This window comes from Sipha flava, unplaced genomic scaffold (genome assembly GCF_003268045.1).
Source record: "Sipha flava isolate LNK unplaced genomic scaffold, YSA_version1 41_pilon_pilon, whole genome shotgun sequence".
NCBI classification, from domain to species: Eukaryota; Metazoa; Arthropoda; class Insecta; order Hemiptera; family Aphididae; genus Sipha; species Sipha flava.
Window position 1 is genome coordinate 991,071 of NW_020273144.1, and position 21,267 is coordinate 1,012,337.

Here is a 21,267-nt window from a genome sequence, read left to right on the forward strand (position 1 = left end):
CGCGCCGCCGCTCGTGAGAGTGTGCGTGTGTGCGCGCGAGCGTGTGTGTACGTACCGTGGTCCCTGCTGCGGGGCGCGCATGTGTTTTGTAACGATTTGGGGGGAATGGTGGAGTAGGTGTCGCGCGCTAACGGCAAGAGCGAGCGGGTACGCGCTGTGTGCGGTGAACGTTTTCAGCGAGAAAGTGTGCGGCGGCGGACGAGGGACGGTCATGGGTTTCGGCGGTGGTGACGGCGGCGGTGGTGGTGGCGCGGTGTCGACGGTCCGTGACGGCGGTGGCGGTGGCAGAGCCGAGGGATTATATTTTACCATCCCTCACCCCCCTATCACGGCGGCGTAACCTAGCCGCCCCCTGTCGCCATCGCCGTCGTCGTTGGCAGCCGCCGAACGGGTGCGCGCGTACGTACAGCTGTGCGCGACGACCGCCGCCGCCGCCGCCGCCGACTTCGTAAGCGCGATGCGGGGAAGGGATGCGCGATCGGTGGGCGGCGGCGACGTCACTGGTGATGGAGGGAAAAGGGATCCCCGCCGCACAATAATCGTTTCGGTTTTTTTTCTTTCTATTTCTTTCTTTTTGTTTCCTTTTCTTTTTCTTTTTTTTTTGTCTATTTTATTTTATTTCATTTTTTATTTTTATTTATTTTTTTTTTTTTTTTTTTTTTTTTTTTTTTTTGGCACACGCCGCCGGTACACGCGAACCGAGTTGAGTAGTCCGACGACGACGGTAGTAGCGAAACGACGACGACGACCGCGGTGGCGGCGATATCCTACCGGCACACCGGCGACAACACGCGACGGTCGCGCGCGCACATACACACACGTACACATACACGTACACGCAGACGCACACACACACACACACACGCGCGCGCGGGCGGGCGGGCGTGCGCGCACATAGACATCGGAGTCGAGGAAAAAAAATTTTAAAAAAAAATAATAATAATAATAATAAAACGAGCCGCGTAAGCGTATTTGGTTTTTTTTTTCCCCCCCGTCATTTCCACGCGGCACACAGCAGTCCACGTCGCGCGCGGCCAGCACCACCGCGGCAGAATAACACAGACGTCGCGCGCGTGCCACACTCGTCACACGCACTTACGCGCGAACACGCACACGCACTCGTTTTTTCCAGTCAGTCTCTCAGTCCGGTCGACCGCACGACGACGACGACGACGACACCACCGACAGTCCGCCACCGGGGTGACAAGACCGACGTCGTTATTAGCGCGCACCGTTCAACGCGCCACGGCCGTTGTTCATCGTAAAAATATCGTTCGGACGGTTAGGTTTTTCGATTGTTTTCCAATTGTTGTTGTTTCGACGTTTCCCTCCCATATAACGATAATCGTTATATTTTTAAATTCAATATACGCGCGATTCGATACGGCGAGCGCGCGCTCGCGCCCGTGCATTAATTAATCCCACACCGGCGCCGCGTCGCTAATTGAACGGATCGTCGAATACTATAACATAGACGCGCGTGTGCGGTCGTCGCAATCCACGAAAAGACGACTCCGTGTGACATCTCGAATTTCACTTCGTTCGTACGTTATAGATTTTTTTTTTTTTTTTTTTTCCCCCGTTTTCCTACCACCGCTCGGTCTTGTGGTCGTTGTAACACCACTATTGGCCACTGTTGTGCTGCCCTTCAGCACGGTTTCACGGTGCAACCCAACGGTCCGGCAGCGGTATACCAACGCAAAGGGTAAACCGATCATCGCGTGGTCCGACAACTGACCGCCGCTGCAGTGCGATATCGCAACGAGTATTATGGTGATACGCGTGGACTACTTCGGTACGGTCGGACGGTTGAGACGGCAGTGGCAGCACGTGGTGTCTTCCGGATCGATAGTTACGGTGGTGATAAAAATGCGCCTGCACCAGCGACACCGCCAGATGTACCGCCGTTCGTTATCGTGTTGCTGCTAACACACCGGACGACAGCACAACAACCGCGAGCACCAGGTAATCATTACGGCCGATTGATCGTATTACGCTTTTCGTGATTGAATTAACGAACGCCGGCCGCCGGTGGCCGGAGCGCGGTGTAACATCGGTATGTGCCGCGTAACGTGTACTCGTACGTACGGGTACAATGTCGCGTGTACCTGCACCGCAACAATATTGTTATTATTAAAATCGTACGTCTGTTGTACCGTTCGTATACCGTTTTTTGTACAACGAAATATTGTGCACCTATGCGATAAAACAGCTAGACGTGCACGCGAATCGCGCGATCGCTAATTCGCGCGCACGTATAATCCAATATAGAGTAATAGCGTCGCGACTGTAGTGCATAACAGTCCCTAAAATCGTGTCCAGCACGACACACTTTGTGTAGTACGAAAAGTGCAGTGTGCAGTACGAAATTTAACAGTGTAATTAATTTTAATTCAAATCAAACCTTTATGATAATATTATGTACAATTTTATAGTAACATAACTTCGCCAATTTTTTTTTTTTATACCTTAATGATTTTTTGACAAACCATATTTTAATTATTATCTACGTTTTACACGGACACGCAGTGAACAATATTTTTTGTTGTTATTTCTCATACTCATATTATAGTTGTTATTATTCATTGTTATTGAGAGTAGCTATTTTTAATTTTATCAGCTTAGTGATGTTTATCGAGAAATAATCCGCTGATAGTATTATTGTTTAAACTTAATATTTTACCAATATAACCAATAACTAGACACACTGCAGACGTTAGACAGTACTGCAGTCTACAGTAGACATATTTTAGTAATAGGGTTTTTATACTTCTTCATAGTTTTCTACGTCTATACGGTCACGTCATGTTTCTTACGGCGTTTAGTTGTTCGTAATAGTTTTATTTCTACATATTTCCATCAATACATACATTTTTAATAAAAGGAAATGGTAAGTACTACCTTATTGTAAGCTCAAATATAGCGTTATCACTCTTTAACAAAATAAATTTAAATTTAACGAAACTATATAATAAAATATTTTATGGAATCAAACATTTATCCTTCAAAATCGTTTCCATTTAACGAATTAATTTTGAGTTATTTTTCTGCAACAAATTTAAAAATGTTTGCCATATATTTATAATTTTATAAATAATAATAATATAATATATAATATATAATATAATAATATTTTAATATACAATTGTTAATCAACATTATAGGTCAATCATTTTTTTTTTTTAGTAACTTCTAATAATTCTTCTCAACATTTAGATATTGCTTCAAAAAAACTGATTTAACTGGTAACTCTAATGTTAATATCGCAAGTTGCACTAGTGTAGCTATTAAAAAAAAAATAAAGTTTAATCCTTGATAACGTTTTTGAAAAACTAGAATGTGTTAAAGGTAAAAAAATGGTAAGGTGTAGTATATGCTATCGCCATTAACATACATTATTCATGCATATCAAGCAAAAAAATCATATTCCAGCTATATGTAGTGAACTAGGTACTGCTTCACGTAAAGAGGTTTTAAAAACCATCTCCAGTCAGTTGAGCATGTTGAATGTGTTTAAGTATTTCAATAATCAAAATCAAACACAGATAAAATTAAAAAAATTGTTCCAATAGACAAATGCATATCTTAACAAAATCAAAAATTAGCAAATAAAATAAGTTCGTTTATGTAGAAAGGTTAATTTCCTGTTACAACATTATGAAAACCTCAAGAATAATTTCTTTAACACCAGAAACCATTAAAGATTCTCTTTATATTCGAATTAATATGGTAACTGTCAATAATTTTAATCCAGAACCAGCTGTATTATTATGGTTGAACAAAAAAGATAGACATATCAAAAAATACACTAAGGACACACAACAAAAATACTTTGAAAGTGTTTTTCCCGACGCTAAACGTCAAAGAAACCATAATTTATCAGAAGTTAATATTTAAAAAGATTTGTTCTTGAAGTTCCTTTATATTGGTAAAATATTACGGCACTATTTTAAAACTATTGCTTTATACCTAACTAAAAGGTTAAAATGTAATGTATAATAATAATATGTTGATGGTATATTAGAGTAAATTTATGTATAAATGAATTAATAATAATTCAATTTCGTTTACAGTAATGAATTCATATATTAATTATACATGCTTTTATTTAATTTATATTATGCGTTATTGGTTTAAGAAGACCATAAGTATCCGGTAATAGTTTATAGAGCATTGATTTTTAATTTAGATTTGACTGATTTGAGACTGTGGGAAGTACGAAAATTTTGATATTTTAGGGACTGGTTGCAATACTCGTCGCAACGTCACCGCGTCGTCGTTACACGTTTCACGTGTATATATATATACGTGCACACATCCCTTTGCCAACGTGCATTATATTGCTGATAATTCCATTGCCTGATAATATAATAAGTGCGAGTTCACACACGTACGTAGAACGCGTACCTATCAGCGTTCGCTGCAACTCCACGCTGCTGTACCAGTTGGAATATTACTGCAACGGAGGAGCGATCGTAGGGTCAGGAATTATATGATTCGCGTATCAATATTTTGTTCATCTTTTAGCGCAGTCGTACGCAACCTGGGGTTGGCCAACGGTTAACGCCGATTGAAAACTTTATATATTACGTATATTGTTTTATATGATTTTATATTTCATATAAAACTCTAATTTTGCATTTTTTATGTTTTGGATATCGCCTAAAATAAACGGTTTCGTCTATATGGATAAAATGTATATATCATACACTTACATATTGTTGATGGGAATAGGGGTCACCAAGTCGAAATAAATTCATTTGAGGGTCGTGGATCAAAAAAGGTTGCGCACCGCTGATTTAACAGACGCCAGTGATTTTCATCACAAATCGTATCGTTCAAATTTATCTGCTTTCATAGTCGTTATAAGATTTTTTTTTTATGTCGATTTCGTTTTTTACGGAAACATATTAGATTTTGTTATTTTCGCGCTCTCCGATTCACGTACTCGACCTAATTGTATATGCTACGATGTTTTATTTAGTGAATTGCTTAATTAGTTATTATTAGAGCCCGGATTTATATGCATTTGCATGTTTGTACTAAGTGTATGTACGTCTATGGAGGTTTAAAATGTCCACGATTCATATCATACCAAATTTAAACACCAAATTTTATATTGCATATTTGTTCATAAATACATATTAAAACATGCATATTAAATGGGTTTTTAATAAATTAAAATTTTTGGTTTTTTTTTTTAAAGTTTTATACTCGTTTTTTGAGACTAGGTAACTTCAAATAATCAAAAATATTTATTTTCAGTTTTTTTTTTTTTTTGTATTCTCATTTTTAAGTTTCCTAAAAGTTTTAAATTGATTTAAATGATTTGACATTTAAAGCAGTGGATATTATCATTTTTTTTTTGTTTTTGATAAAATATTTAGAATTTTATTTGGTATAAAAGTTTGGTTTTAAAAAAAAAAACCACATTTTATAAAGTGTAACATAGTGCATATAATTGCATATTTAGACACTTTTTCTTTGCATATTTGCACCATATTTGACACTTTTTTAATGCATATAACTCCGGGCTCTAGTTATTATTGACTTTTGTGGTTTTTTTAAGCTACAACATTACCGACCAGTGTTAGAATAATATAGATATATTTCTATTCCACACGCTACAGTATTTTTTATTTATATTTGAGCTAACCGTAAAATATTTATTATGTTATTTACGATCGGTATTTACTAGTATCAAGTTTTTGATTATTGATTTTTGTATCATTTCCATTGGTTTTACACTAAACTAATGTATTATACCATCCCGTGACAAAATGTGGTCGTTTAAATGAATGGATGGGTGGGGCAACAACGTCCTCTTTGGAAGTTGGTTGGCGTGTATTTAGTTTGGTATTAATTTGTTTCACCATAGTTTAAAAATTTTTTTAAACAAAAAAAATAATGTTTCTATTTCAAAATATTTATGCACAAATGTATTCAAATATCACATTATTGATGGAATTCAAATACTCTTCAACGTTTTTAAAGCATCAATTTCCTAACAAAATATATTTATTTCGGTTTTCGAAAACCGTATAACCGTATACCGATGAGACTTGAGCACGCGACAAAAACATAAATTGTGCATTAGGTATTTATTTCAAATTAACTGTATCGTGCACGTTGTGAACTCGTAAACCGATAATATTTCGTTGAGCAGTAAAATTATTTCAATAACGATTTGAACGTTAATTAACAAAATAATGGGAAACCACAATCTCGAAACACCACTCGTTATCAATCTGGACGTAACCATCTAAACGTCTAGACGTAGCCGGTATACGAACAATTTTTTTAAACGTCAGCGAAATCAGTTTTGTGTATCAAACCGTTTCGGGTATAACGGGGTAAGGGATGCAGATGTGATGTCGGTCGGCCGCCCGGTTACAGAGGCGGCAGCGGCGGCTAACCACCGCGAATCGATGTGAGCGTAAATCATCATATTATACCGCGGTGCGATTATCTAAAAATCGGTGGTCTTCAACGGTCAACCGTGTAAATTTAGTAAAAATACAATACGACGCGTACGCGATGCGATACGAGGACACGGCAACGACTTAGGGAACTCGTATGTCGCGTATCGCACACCTACTTTGCACCTGTATATACCTACTCTATAAACTAATGCGGTTTCGTGTTTTTTTTTTTTTTTTTTTTTTTTGTCTATTTCGCGGCACATATAGCATATAGGAGCTGTCCGGGAGACGAACGTTCAGCAGTGTGGTAGCGGCCATCGCTGTCAATCAATGATTGATCGTTAGCACAGCAATACCAGACGGAACAGCAACATTTTGCGGTCGCTGCGATATTATGCTATATACCTGCAGTCAGGTGCAGTGGCGACGGCGGCCTACTACAGCAGTGGCTGTGTTGTTGGCGGTCACGATAATACTAACAGGCGTGTCGACGGCACAGCAGTTGAAACAACAGCGAACGGCACCGGCGAAGAGCGCACTTCAGGCTTCTTCAGGTAACGCAACCTTTTTTTTAGTAATACACATTCGCTGTTTACGAGCGGCTTACGATATCGCGAAACAATATAATAGCAATAATAATAATTATAATAACGATATACGACGTATGATTAAAATAATTTTACTACGCTGCCGTCGGGGCGGCACAAAATCGAGTCGTTGTCGACTCGCAGCTGCCGCCGACGTGTGCGTTGTCCAATCGACTCCGGTCGATCCGACGTCCGTTACACAGAAAACGCTACTCGCATACATCATAGTTGTGAACGCTGATGAAACACATTTGTTAAAAATAAATAAACGCGTCCAGTAATTGTTACGTATATATATATATTATGTTACTAAACATGTGTGGTTTGAACGGAAAATCAAAATTATTACTAAACTCATGTGTCACGTTCGTCTGGTCACGTGTATATACATATATATACACATATATTATATCGTAAATGTCTCAATAAGTCTACGTTAGCAATCCCACCTCGTCGTCTTCACACACGACCCTGAAATTAATAGACGCACTCGAGATATAAATGTATATTTTTCATACAGTGGTTTTACACATACTGTGAGTAAATATACACACAATGCCCTAACACCATTTTTGTATACAAATAAACTATTCTACCCGTCACCGTCGCATGTGCTGGCTAATATATGTTCATGGGATTTGGGATTTCTGTTTCTGTATTCATCTAAAAACATATTTCATCGATGTCTCTTTGTACCATTATATTATTTTTTTTTTTTTTTTTTTTTTTTTTAGTTCGTCGTAGGTAGCCCCTAAGCCGCCCCTCTAACCACCCCTATACGTGTCATTTTTTTTTTATTTAATAATAAGAAAAAAATACCATATGCTCACGTACCATATATTTTTACTCGCACACTATTTACTCAATAAAATCGTAAAACGTTTACGTTTACTTATGGCGAATATTATTTTTTCCCCCGGACCATTGGCTAACTAGTGAACAACTGCGGTTTACCTACAGGTTAGCGGGAATTCATATCCATTTTACCCGGCCGAGATGACCCGTCTGATACTAACAATTATTACTGCTACGTCTGTAATATAATTTTTACTATGAGCACGAGCGATGGCAGTGAATAATATAACCGCTGACACGAAACTACGGAATGGTATACATGTATTATAGCATATTAGCATCGTCTGCCACCGTAATAATATTAAATGTAATGTAACATCCGTCACCACTGCCGCCCGCAGTAAAAAGAACAGAAGATTATTGTGCTTGTGTTTTTCTGTTCTTTATATTTTTAACTTGAAACAAACCGAAAAACTGAAATGTTTTTTTTTTTTTTTTTTAAAAAGAAAAAGATAAATGCACCGTTAGACGTATTACAACGTTGACGTGTGCGTGTACAACCGAGTGATCGAAATAGAAACGTCGTTTATAAACATCCTTGTGGTCGGCAACGGCTTCCATAAATAAAATATAACGTTTAAGATCTAAAAAATTACTTTAATATCTTAATATTGGCGGTCGAAGCATTTGGTGCGTTGCCATTGCCGATCGTCTCATTACGCGCGTACGAACGCACCGCTATAACATTACACGGCGGCTACTATATGCGGCTATCGTGTGTCACCACCACCGAGTGACCAGCTGTTAATTTACCGTGTCCCTTCGCGCACCATCGACGCATCACATCTCAGTGCACATGACCGCACACGGGGGTCGCCTTATTTTCTCCGCAATACACCTCTACGCCGCCACGCTCGCAGGCCCGTTTCTTCCACGCCACTTGACGGCAATAATAATTAAAGACACGTGCGCTGTCAACGTTGGTCGACCGTGTGAAACCCCCCAAAAGTACACGCGCGCTCAACGTTATTCTTTGCCGGTTTTTCGGTAACGCGATACGAATGTACGTGTGCGTGTGCGCGTGCAGCGTCTAATGCAGCGTCTGAAGTCTCATTAATTGTCATTATACCCGAGCACTACATATGTCGTCTCGTTATTATGTACACCAACAGTTGTGTTACGCGCGGCGTACATGTGGCACGCGAACGATAGACGTGGAAATACGTATTTTTGTTTAAACGGACAACAAACTATTTTCAGTTTAGCGGCTATACGTGTGTACACGTTTTGGCCGTAACTCGACGCCACCGCTGAAATCGTCGCAGTTGTCGTCGGCGTTACGAGTTCGACGATGAATGGCCCACACAATGTCTAATCTATTAACCCGTCCGCGTGCACATCAATGCATAGAATACGACGTGAACTCGCGCCGCGCACAATTAAACATACGATTTCGATCGTCTTACGCGCTCGAACGGTATTCGTTTCGAGATTCGCCTGGAACATTTTAATTAAATTCGCGTACGAAAACTGTACTCGAACGATCTGCTGAGACTAGTAGAGCCGTACCTGTACACGGGTATAGTCCAACACATCTACATATCGTACACGGAGTACTCAACTATAGATCTGTATACGTGTTCTGCGAGTGCTCTCGAAATCCATTAGCAGAGTACGTGTTCTTCAATGTCGCAAAAGTGTTGAATAGACTTCAACATCGTTGTGTCGCGCGATTACCTTTTCGGAATCAATATTTAAACGGACGTTTTCGTTGAAGTAAAAATACCGTGTTTAAATTACTATTGCACCGATGTGCAATAATACTAAGTAGGTTTGACGAATGTTTAAAGCAGGCCTAATCTACTGTTCAAAAATATTGATTAATTATCAACACGTTAATATGTACATATGTTATGAGCATTACGATGATAGTTTTGTTATAAATATTGCACGTTCGATTGAGTATTTCGTCGGTCATCCACGCTTACGCGTATACGTAATATTATTTAATGCGCACGCGTTTTGTATATTATTATATCGTTGTATACATCGTTTATTAAAATTAGGTTGATTTCAATTAAACACCACTTACATGTCAAACATGATACGTTTATTACGTAATATCTTTGTCATATTAAAATTGGTGTGAGAAAAGGTGAGAGCCTAAGAAACGAGACACACGCCGTTTTTGTAATATTTACAAATGCTGCGATTTTGACCGGGCTAAATACTACCGATGACGACATTCGTTCCTCGAAAACACGTATAAATGAATAATCGACTGCTATTTTTTTCACTATAGGATAATACTGCGAATTATTCAATCCTAATAAAAAAATTTGCATAGCTCATCACGAGTTCGATAAACTTTTATACATAGTGACAACATATGATGTTATACACGTGCGTGATTCTCAATTATTATTACTATTATTATTATTATTATTCACAAAATGTACTGTGATTGAAACTATTTCTGTAATTGTAAATTTAAGTGTCTTACTGATACATCTGTTTGTATCCTGCATATACAATATACCACGCGACGAAAAATTGATTTCTCACCGAGACAATAATGTAACACAAACGAAATAAAAATAAAATAATAACCAAACAAAAGAAAAAAAAGGGGGCGCATTTGAAGAGTTATATAAGGGCGAAGGAATTGATTAATAGCTAAAATCGTCAAAGTTATTACGCGACAATGATGGTACCGAATGGTACGATATTTTATATCTGATGGCCAATAAATTATTATATGACCATTAAAGTGTAGTGAAGATATGACATGCAGGGTTATCTGAGTTTTACGCGTATTACTGATGATGTTATATGTTCTCGCGTGTATCGTTACGATCTTATTGGCGATACATATTAGTTGATAATCGAAGTTTTAAAAGTTGATTGTTAAGTAAACCATAATAAGTCAAAACCTTAACAATTCGAATCGATGGTCGGATGGGAAAAACTTTCCATGATGTTGTAATAAACGTTCCCAATTATTCAACGTTTTGAATAACTCAAAGTATGTACATAACATGAAAGTTAGTACTTAATCATATAATTTATTAACCACAGTCAGAGATTAAATAGGAAATGAGTAGTAATGTCGTCTCAATTTGCATTGAAAAAAAAAAATCGTTCTAAAAAACAATTAACATTGCGCATAATAATAAATCCTATAATAAAAATCCTATAATAATCTTCGCCTCAGAGTCGAAATAAAAAAACGTGGCAGTAATGGTTTTGATCTGCGATCAATATACATATTAACACGATTACAATTACGATTAATAATATTTCTCCCTTGAAGTCTTCTTTAGTTATACATATTTTCGCGATGCAACCTCAATTTTCAAACCGTAAACAAAGGTTATATTTGTATGCGGTATTATATGTTATTGTGAGCTTTAAATTTTATATTTATCTCTCCGTTTTCTTTATTTATTTTGATGTTTTTTTTTTTTTTTTACTTTGGAATAATTACCTCGTGTTGAATAAAAGGAGATTTTCTGTTCCTTTCCATGGGGTTAAATAACCATTAGTCTTTTGTGTCTGTTTTTGGCTAATATTCTAAATGAAAAATGTATATCAATTTAATCAAAGATATGCATTTATATTGTCATAATGGTAATATATTTAAAATTCAAGCTTTTATTCACTAAGAAAAATTATTCATCCATTAGGTTTTTATGTAAGTAGGTATATACCTATATTATGTGATGGGTTATAATCCATTTTGCAGTCCGTTTTTTCTCATTTTTTTTTTTTTTTTTTTTAAGTTGGAGTTTTTACACATCGCATGGCTTTTTTCAACGACCGTTAATTTATTTTATCTTTCTTTTATAATTAAACTAATGTAATTTTCACTTTCAAAGCTAATGCTTTTTAGTGAATATTATTTACAAAATTAAAATTAAAATTTTATTAAATTGGGCTTATGTAAGATTTTCAACAAACGCAGACTGACATATTCTGTGTTAAATTTACAATTACTGTAATATAGCCGATAAAACTACACTTTTAAGTTATTTATCGTACTAAAATGTAAAAAACATCATAGATATTGAGTTTTTCATATTATTCTGTCAGTAAAAGTTGTGTTATGAAATATTTTTCAACTTCCCTTCTTGCGAAATTTAACTAAAAAAATATTAGTTTGACGTAAAAAATTAAGATTGTCGATATTTGATTTCTTTAGAAAATCTGTTTTAAAATCATCAGACTACTCTTATATCGGTGGTATTTATTTTTTGCCATTGATTATACTGTTAAAATTAAAATGTAAAACAGAAAGAGTGCAAAATCGCGTAATAATAGAATTTTTATGTTAGTTATTTCTTAGTCATCGGATCAATTAATAAGTTTACGTACTTCACACCTTCATAGAACCTATTATTATTATCAAGTGCACCTAAATAAATTTTAAAATTTATAATCCATGTGTGGGCGGTTAATATATTTACAATAACCAAAACGTACGTTTTATACTATTTAAACTATTTTACGTTCAATGGTGAGAAACATTATCTGATTTTTAGACGAAAATATATCAAATTAATAAATATAAATATAATTAATATATATACATATATTATATTTATAAAAATATATAATGGTGATATCGCCAAAAATGCTATACACTCCGGTTTCCGGACCTCGGTCACGACTTGGCGGAGTTTCAGCTTTCAATGCGTCTGTTACACGAACAAGACGTTTCGGTGTTACGTACAGACGTACAGTCGCGATACGTCGCAAATTATACATTTTATGATACTCATGACTGTTAACGATTTATTTTATAGTTCCCGACAATACTAATAATGTTACTCGTGTTTTATACATTCAAAGAAAGCGTAAAATTATGATCTACATTTATTGGTTTACGTATCTATTTGATATGAAGTAGCTATTTCTTTCTCCACAGCATTTCGCAATCGATTTTATAATGCTATATGCAGATATATGCTATATCTGTTCTTGAATTTAAAGTAAAGTTTTTTTTTTTTTTTAATATTCTTCTTTGGACTTAATTGGATACAAATAGGATTGAATATTGAATAATGATCATTACCAATAGTGTGGTGTTAAAAAAAAATTGATCTTGATTCGAAATAAAAAGCGTGGTAAATAACTTTTTCCCTCGCACTCAGATATGAACATTTAACATTTTAATTAGTGTACTGCAGTACTATTATTTATACACAATAATGATGAACCATATTACAAATATTACTTTCGAAGTGTGTGTGTGTGTGTGTGTGTGTGTGTAACTATAAATCTGTAATGTTTATACATTGTACAAGTAGGTAAATTTAATTCGTCATATTTATTTATTATTATAGTGTATAATATTATGATAAATAAGTAAATATATATGTGTATATACGTTGTATAAATGTTTATTTAAATCAAATTAATTACCTATTGGCTATTACTGTTATATGCTTCATGTACTAACAAAATTTAATAATCCACTATAGCTTTAAAATATATTATGGTTTAGCACACCACATGTAACAATTATTTACGTTTATAGTACAGCGGTGGTGCTACGGTAATCTTCTACATTTGCATTACTAACAAATCTCCAGCCCTATAAATATAGCTTTAGTGCTTTTAAGAATTTTACATTCAGCAATAAACTTGTGTGGTGGATTTATACGCTTGGATTTATTTTGTTTTATTCATTATAGCTGATGCATATAAAATTAATCAATATTAACTGTTATAACTTATAAGTTTTCTTTTGAACCAAAAGTCAATTTTTATTTATTAGTCTTAACGTGATAAAAATTCTATTAATTTTTTTTGGTCTTAATGTGACCGAACAATATTTATAAGCTATATCAGTGATAGAGATTAAATATTTTATGATTGTTGTACTAAATATTGTTAGAAGTCCAATATTATGTTATATTATTAACATATACTGTGGTAAGATTTAGGAAGAATATGGAAAACAATTTTATTATTGATAAGTTTATCTTTATGGTGAATAATTATATTTATAGTCTTAAAAATTGTAAGCTGATAACTGTTAAACGAAAGATCAACGAAATTAATTTATAAGAACCATAGCAGAAGATAACGTACACAAGAATAAACAGCATCTGCTTATTACGTTTTGTTTTAAGTCTACATGTAAATTTAATGTAATCATTTTTATGTCAACTAAGTGCCGACAGTACTGTTATCTTTGAGAATATTAAGTATATATATTTCTGTACTCCAAGCATTATACACGTATAATACAGAAACAGTTATGTTTTCTATTTTAATTTTTATATTATTTATCAAAATAAAAATATCACGATAATGTTTTATTTGTTTCTGTAGCGTAATTCGTTTGCAAATATATTTCTTTGTAAGACATGTTGAATTAAATTACTATATTTGACGACAAATATGTTGGATACAAATAGCAAATAAAACAGTGTGACATACTTTCAATATCACAATTTAATTGAAAAAAAAATCATTATTCACATTGCAAAAAATCTTAAACATACAATTTACACGATCTCGATACTTAAATGCTTTCATTGTGATGCAAATTACAAAGTTTAATATTTGGAAAATAATGATTGATATTTATTAATTATTAGCAATAATTAAACGTATTATATACATTGTACCATTCATATAATGGTAATATTATGTTACATAAAGTGGACATCTAAATTTAATTGAGGTTATTCGATAATTAATCGTTAGTTTCGAGTTTATAATTTCTATATTCTTAAAAATAAACGATGAGGTAATCGTCCGTTAGTCGAATTTTTAAGTACAACATCTTAAAATACGACTGCTTAGTATTTTATTAAAAAAATTATTTTTATTTTTTTAAAACAAGAAACATTATTACTAAAATAAAGACTGTTTCAGTCTTAGTTGATTTTATAATTTTCTCAAATTTGTTTCAATTATTTTTCATCAATTTATCGTCATTTTTCTTTATATATCAAATTATTTTTATTAATATTGCACTGTAAACTGTATTTAAACGTTACAATCTAATACCATTGTATGTTGTATTTTATTTAATAATAAACAATAGATATATTCATTCAGGAATAATGCTATTTATTGTACAATAATAATATATGTGGCTTATCATATATTTCAATATTCAACCACAATTAAAATACAAATGCATACATTCAATTTATCGTTACGATACTTTTATTATTAATGACTTAAAAGGGCATTTTTTTTTTTATATTCACAATATATAAAATAAAACATTTTTTCCAAATCTTTTTGGCATTAAAGTGCATTATATAGTTTTCTATAAATCATACGAAATTTTCTAACTTTACCTATAAACTACTGCGGTTACATTATAAAGTAGAATAATGTGGTGGAAAAATTAAAAGATTATACACATTTAAAAGTTTCTGTCTTTGAGCGAAAAATGAAAGTTATTGGTATTTAAGTCATGGGTTCTTAAACACTTTTTAGTGTAGTAATTATACTTTTAAAGTTTCATGTAGGTAATATACTTTTATTACAATATGAATGTGTATTCATGTTTTATATTGTATATTAAAAAATGTTTGTATAGGGAAACTTAATATACTATAAAATTACTATCATGAATCGTTTATTATATAAAGTAAATAACCTTCCAGTTTTTTCGTCCTAATATAGTAAAATTAATAGTAAATGTACACCTAAATTGAATATTTGTGCTTATGGTGAATTTATTTATAACAAGATTTTTAGTTTTATTAATTTTCTAAATAAGCCAAAAACCGTAGTAATTTGATACTTATTTTCGCCATGGGTTATATAATTCTGTGGTTATAACTAACAAGTTTTTTAAAATTAATATCAAACAATAGTTTTCAAACACTGTACGTTTTTTTTAAAAATATATTGATATTTACTATATATTATAATCATTATTTTTTAAAAAAAAAAGTTCATATATCTTTAAAATGAATACATAATATAATTATTATTCAATCGATATATCTTGTGTCTTTAAATGCATTGAAGATATATTATCTAATTTTTTCATACGATTATGCAAGATACAGATATCATTAATAGTTCTTAGTATCTTACTAAAACAATTTTTTTTGTTGATCTATAATAAATAATTATTATTTCGTCTTGCTGTTACCCCCAATTGTTGCAGTTTATTTTGTTTAGTAGAGCATTGCTTTAACATTTACAATAAAAATGGGAATTCGGGTTTTGTATTTAGTTTTTATAATTTCGGTCATTCAATCATTTGTTTAAAACATACGAAATATAATATTTTTAAATATACATAGCTAAAAAATACATTTTTACATAATATGCTATAGGTAAATAAATTATATCAGTCATAAATATATGGTAAAACGAATCAAAGCGGTAAAATAAAATAAAATAAAAAGTACTTTTGTGCAAATTTAAATAAAAAAATTACGTTTCCGTATTAATTTTGAATGATTTTTCAACATTCAAACGATCAGAATACTTCAGAAATTATATTCACAGATCGGATGGAAGTATTAAATTAAACATTTGAATGTTTGTACTTGATAATTAATTTGTTTTTTTTTTCGTTTTGTTTTTTAGCGTCATCACATTCTCAGATTAATATTAATTATTTCCCCGTAAACGAAGCTAACTCACCATTGGCCGTTTTGGATTTACTCGAAGCTACTATGCAAATATACCACAGTTATCATAATCATTACAGCGGTAGTACAACTAAAAATGATTCCACGACTAGTTTCACGATGGGAGTGGTACTCGTGGCCATATCGGACGACGAATTTTCGAATTCGGACGTGTTTCCGCCAAACCGTTTGAGGCCAGCGTACAGCATGCAAGGTACACGCATAATAAATATGACATTAGACAAGACCGATTAGCATTTGAGAAAAAATAAATTAAATAAATTAAAAATAATATCAAGAAATAATCTTTTCGATGCAAACGTAATAACATTCCAACGAACTGTAGGTACGTCGAGACAGCTAAAAGTTCCCGACATCGTGTACAAGCGTGCTGTTCAGTTACTCAGGGACGCCGACGAGCTGACGATAGCGGCGGTCGTGCGGCAAGAACGTGCCAACACTGGATCCATAGTGTCGTTTTCGCTGGACTCCAACAGGTATGCGCGCGTCGCCAAGACGATGATGGTGATATCGATGCTATCGAAAAGTTACGGACTATATGAAGTAATCGATTGTCATTTGCGCGTAGATATTTGGAACTGGAGTCGAGCGGGCGCAAGGACGAGGTGAGATTGCATTACGTGTCCCAAGGCGGTCGTCGCGTCCACACCGAGGTGTTCGCGTACGCCCTGGCCGACGGCAACTGGCACGCCGTGGCCGTTACGCTGAGCGGCGCCCAGGCCCGTCTGTTCATCGACTGCCGGCTCGTGTACACGCGCACGTTGCCTGCTGGTCCGGCCGATACCAGTTTCGCGGGATCGCCGGACTTGTACGTGGGCCAGCGCAACAGAGGAGTGCATTCAATTTTCAAGGTAGGTATCGCATAACGAATGTGTAACCGTGGATCGTTCAAACGTGATGGGCTTCACGATAAGATGGAGTTGCCGTTCGTACGGCGGTATTTCCGCTCTCCGAGTGACGTGCAGCCGTTCGGAGAGAAGAAATCGTCTAGTTATTTATATTTCACAAAAAAAAAAAAAAAATTAATTAAAAACATTAAAAAAAAAAAAAAACCGTAGACCGAACGCGATTTTAACCGTGCCTGTATGTTGTGCACAGGGCCTCATGCAAGACGTGCGGTTGATCAGAGGAGCGGACGGACAGCGCGTGCAGTGCCCTAGCCTGGACACATCGTGTCCGACATGCGGTCAGTTCATCGCCATGCAAAAAACGATGGAAAACTTGAATAAAATCGTGCACTTGTTGAGCAATAAGGTGCGTAATATGGTATCGAGAATACGGATTCGTACAACTAGATCGCCGAATCTATAATATTATTCAACGACGTATACAATTATGAAATCATTTGTCTCTTAGACAATGTTTGCAAATTCTTATCATTTTCATACCGTCTCAATGTCGAATTGATAATTTATATCATGGTAACAACACTGCCCTAGTAATACTATTCCCAAAATGTGTTTTACTATTTACTCCATGCCACAGAATATTAACCTATGAGTAAAAATTGTCCAAGTTAAACACGAATACCAGCATAACTTAACCTATCTAGTTTTTTTTTAATAAATCTGTGGTCAATAGTATGAATAAGCCGTGTTAATCGAAATGTATATGTTTATTTTTTCACTTCCATGTGCACAGCTCGAAGCGGCTGAAACGAGAATTGCCGAGCTAGAAACGTGCGAATGTCGTAAACCGTGTTTGCAGATTGACGAACGGAACAACACCATGGTAAAGATCGACGGGTCGGTGTGGCAACACGAGTGCGATATGTGCACATGTATGGTAAGTATAACCGTGGTTTTCATCACCTCGGTGGCTTCATATAATATTATAGGGAAACATTCAAATCAAAATATTCGAATATTTTTCGTTTCCTCAGCGCGGTCGGGTCGAATGTTCGCCCATCAGATGTCCGCCGGTCGATTGCAAGTTCCCCACGCGGAAACCTGGTGAATGCTGCGAGACCTGTCAGAGTAAGTGATATCATTAATTTTACATTATTACATGACTATTTCATTGAGATTGCCATTGTATAATGTAACGATGATTTTCAGAGCCATGCAGAGCAAAAGGCGATGTCGTAGTAGAACACGGCGACACTATTAATTACGAGCCGTGTTTGAGTTGTAACTGTCTCAATGGTGTACTGAAATGTGATAAAGTCGATGCGAAAACTCAGTGTCCAGTCTTGGAGTGTGACGTGTCTGAACAGTTCTCTGTTCCCGATCAGTGTTGTAAATTTTGCCCAGGTAATTAAAAATTTAACTAGATTCGAACCACATTGATTATCGTTAAACCGTAAATTAACATAGTTTTTTTTCTTACACCCGAACCTTAAACTTTACTTCCTCCAACTAATATTGCTATGAATATTCTTTAAGACAAATAAAAAACAAGAAATGCAATAGTACAATTAGTATAATTAAAAAACTTACACTATATATTAGGTAATATAAAGAATATGTTATTGTAACTGAGCAAAGAAAAACAAAAAGTTAATTGTTAAACTATCATTACAAATGATTTACAAAAAAATACTGTCATTGTATACAAGTTTAAGTGTTATTTTAAAATAATATTTCTTATAAACTGATTGTAACTTAATCAGCTATAATTTTTTTTCATTATTTTTGCTAGAAGAATACGTTGCAACTCACCTTAATTGAACTTGATCTATAACATTCATTAATTGATTTAACAAATACTTGTTAAAATTAATTATACGTTCTCGTAAGACATAAAATATTAAATAAATTTGAAACGCTAATCTAATTTAAAAACTATGAAATAAAATAATAAATACCTATATGAATAATTAATTCCGAAGTGTTGGGGGCAATTTCTAAAACAATACTCTCCTAAGCACACCACATAATTCGATTTTTTTTTATTTTATTTTATAATTATATCTACAATTTTTTTAAAAAAATTAAAAGTTTAATACTTGAGAAATGAAGTTTTTTATGTTTTAAAATAGAAACTCAATGGGATTTAAAGTATGAACATAAGTTTAATTTATTTATATATTGGTGAAAATTAAATTTATCGTTCCGACAGAAGGCTATATTACTATCAACATACGAAAGTCAGTTGACAACGAAATAAGATACATCATATGGGTTACATATTGCCTTCTTAGTCACATGTGTTTCAAAAACAGTTAATCTTGAACATGTGTTATCCATTCTATTGCTAAATTATTAGTGGTTAGGAAATAAATAACGTAACATACCCATATTAAATCACTCGTTGAAACTAGTTACTCTAAATAATAATAAATAATTTATTTGGTATTCATATAAAATCATTTTCGTATAGTATTCCATTTCAGATTTTTAAATTAAATAATATTTATGATATTAAATATATATATATATATATCATAAAACTTAAAAATATAAAAAAAAAAGAAAAAAATGATTACATGTATTGAAAAGCGTACCTAGAACAATATTTTTGGGGGAGGTTAACAGGACCCATTAACCCCTTTTAGTTACACCACTGCATATATTTATTATTTAAGTGCGATTTCATGAATATCGATTAATAATTTAGAAATTAATCTTCTATTTCTTTAAAAAATATTTGGTGACATAGATTCATTATTTAATAAATGGATATATTTATGTTAATATTCACTACATTTATCCCAACCATATTTTAATCGATAAAAATTAATTTTTGTTTTAAATATGATATTTTCAATGGAGAGAGAAATATATTAACGTATGCGTTTTTACCTATATCTTTCAGTTGTAATAGTATTTTAAAAAATTTTAAGTATTAATGAAAAATGAATTAAACATTTTATATAATCAATTTACACCAAATATTCATCTTAAATATGCTAAGATAAATTTGGTTGTTTTTAAACTTACACTCACATAACATCGCTACCTTAAAAATCAATCCTATTGATCACCCCAAGTTTTGACATTTTTTCACTCCAACTGTGTTTGTTTCAATTCCCTGTAATCTGTTTGATAAGATAAATAGCAAAGGTCAAAAGGTTTATACTAGGTGTTATTATTTCATTGATCCTATGATATTTGATATTCTTGCTATTATATAAAATATTGTTGCTCCAAATTCTGAATGATTAACGTTAATCATGTGTGAAAATAGAAAAACACACGCTATAACTGGATTATAAATTATATATTTATAGATTTTACCACGAATATAGTGTTTATTACAATTTTCGTCTAATTTTAGGTTGAAAATACATTTTCTTACAATTTATTAGCAATGTTATAAGCACAAAAATTAGCATGTTATTAGCAAATGTGAATAACTGCCACGTCGTTAATATTTAAAAAAAATATTTTTTTATTAAATCTTTTTTTAAGTCAATTTAATTTAAATTATTATTAATGATGACACAGTGGCTTTGGATTTAATCCAGAAGGTCCGACGTTGTTAACGTCATCGTAATTAACATATTAAAAAAAAATTGGGTTTAGGAAAATCGTTTTTTGCTCGAAAACGAGTAATAAAATAGCTAATAATTGGACGGTGGGGAGGAAAATGACCCAAATCGAATAAGATACTTTCAAAGTCCCGCGTATAATTTTAACCTAATATTTTGTTAATATAATATTGTAATTTTGTATTTCTGTGTGTGCGCGTGTTTGATAACGCTTATGCAGGCGTCGATTATTGCGCTCGAGGTGGACGTGACTCGTGTCATCCGAATGCTACTTGTATCAATCTAAAAACCACACACAAGTGTGCTTGCGCTGTTGGCTATGCTGGCTCCGGTTTACAGTGTGATGGTAACTACTAACCGTATTAATACGTTTTTGCTTATTAATCTATTGA

At 33.7% G+C, this 21,267-nt stretch overlaps 1 protein-coding gene across 4 annotated transcripts in view; it reads left to right on the forward strand.

Annotated features, from left to right (window-relative positions):
- The first annotated feature begins 910 nt into the window (after nt 1-910).
- The window catches only part of LOC112688955 (protein kinase C-binding protein NELL1-like), a 29,995-nt gene continuing 9,638 nt past the window's right edge, over nt 911-21,267 (forward strand). For 2 of the 4 annotated variants that reach the window (XM_025562404.1, XM_025562405.1), the window contains exons 1-9: nt 6,817-6,976; nt 16,379-16,636; nt 16,769-16,919; nt 17,012-17,294; nt 17,542-17,697; nt 18,085-18,228; nt 18,326-18,419; nt 18,501-18,695; nt 21,096-21,221. In XM_025562404.1, the coding sequence (XP_025418189.1) occupies nt 6,817-6,976; nt 16,379-16,636; nt 16,769-16,919; nt 17,012-17,294; nt 17,542-17,697; nt 18,085-18,228; nt 18,326-18,419; nt 18,501-18,695; nt 21,096-21,221 (1,567 nt within the window). Of the gene's footprint in view, nt 1,966-6,689; nt 6,977-16,378; nt 16,637-16,768; nt 16,920-17,011; nt 17,295-17,541; nt 17,698-18,084; nt 18,229-18,325; nt 18,420-18,500; nt 18,696-21,095; nt 21,222-21,267 lie in introns of those variants that run through there. The other 2 variants (XM_025562402.1, XM_025562403.1) reach the window with 2 other exon arrangements.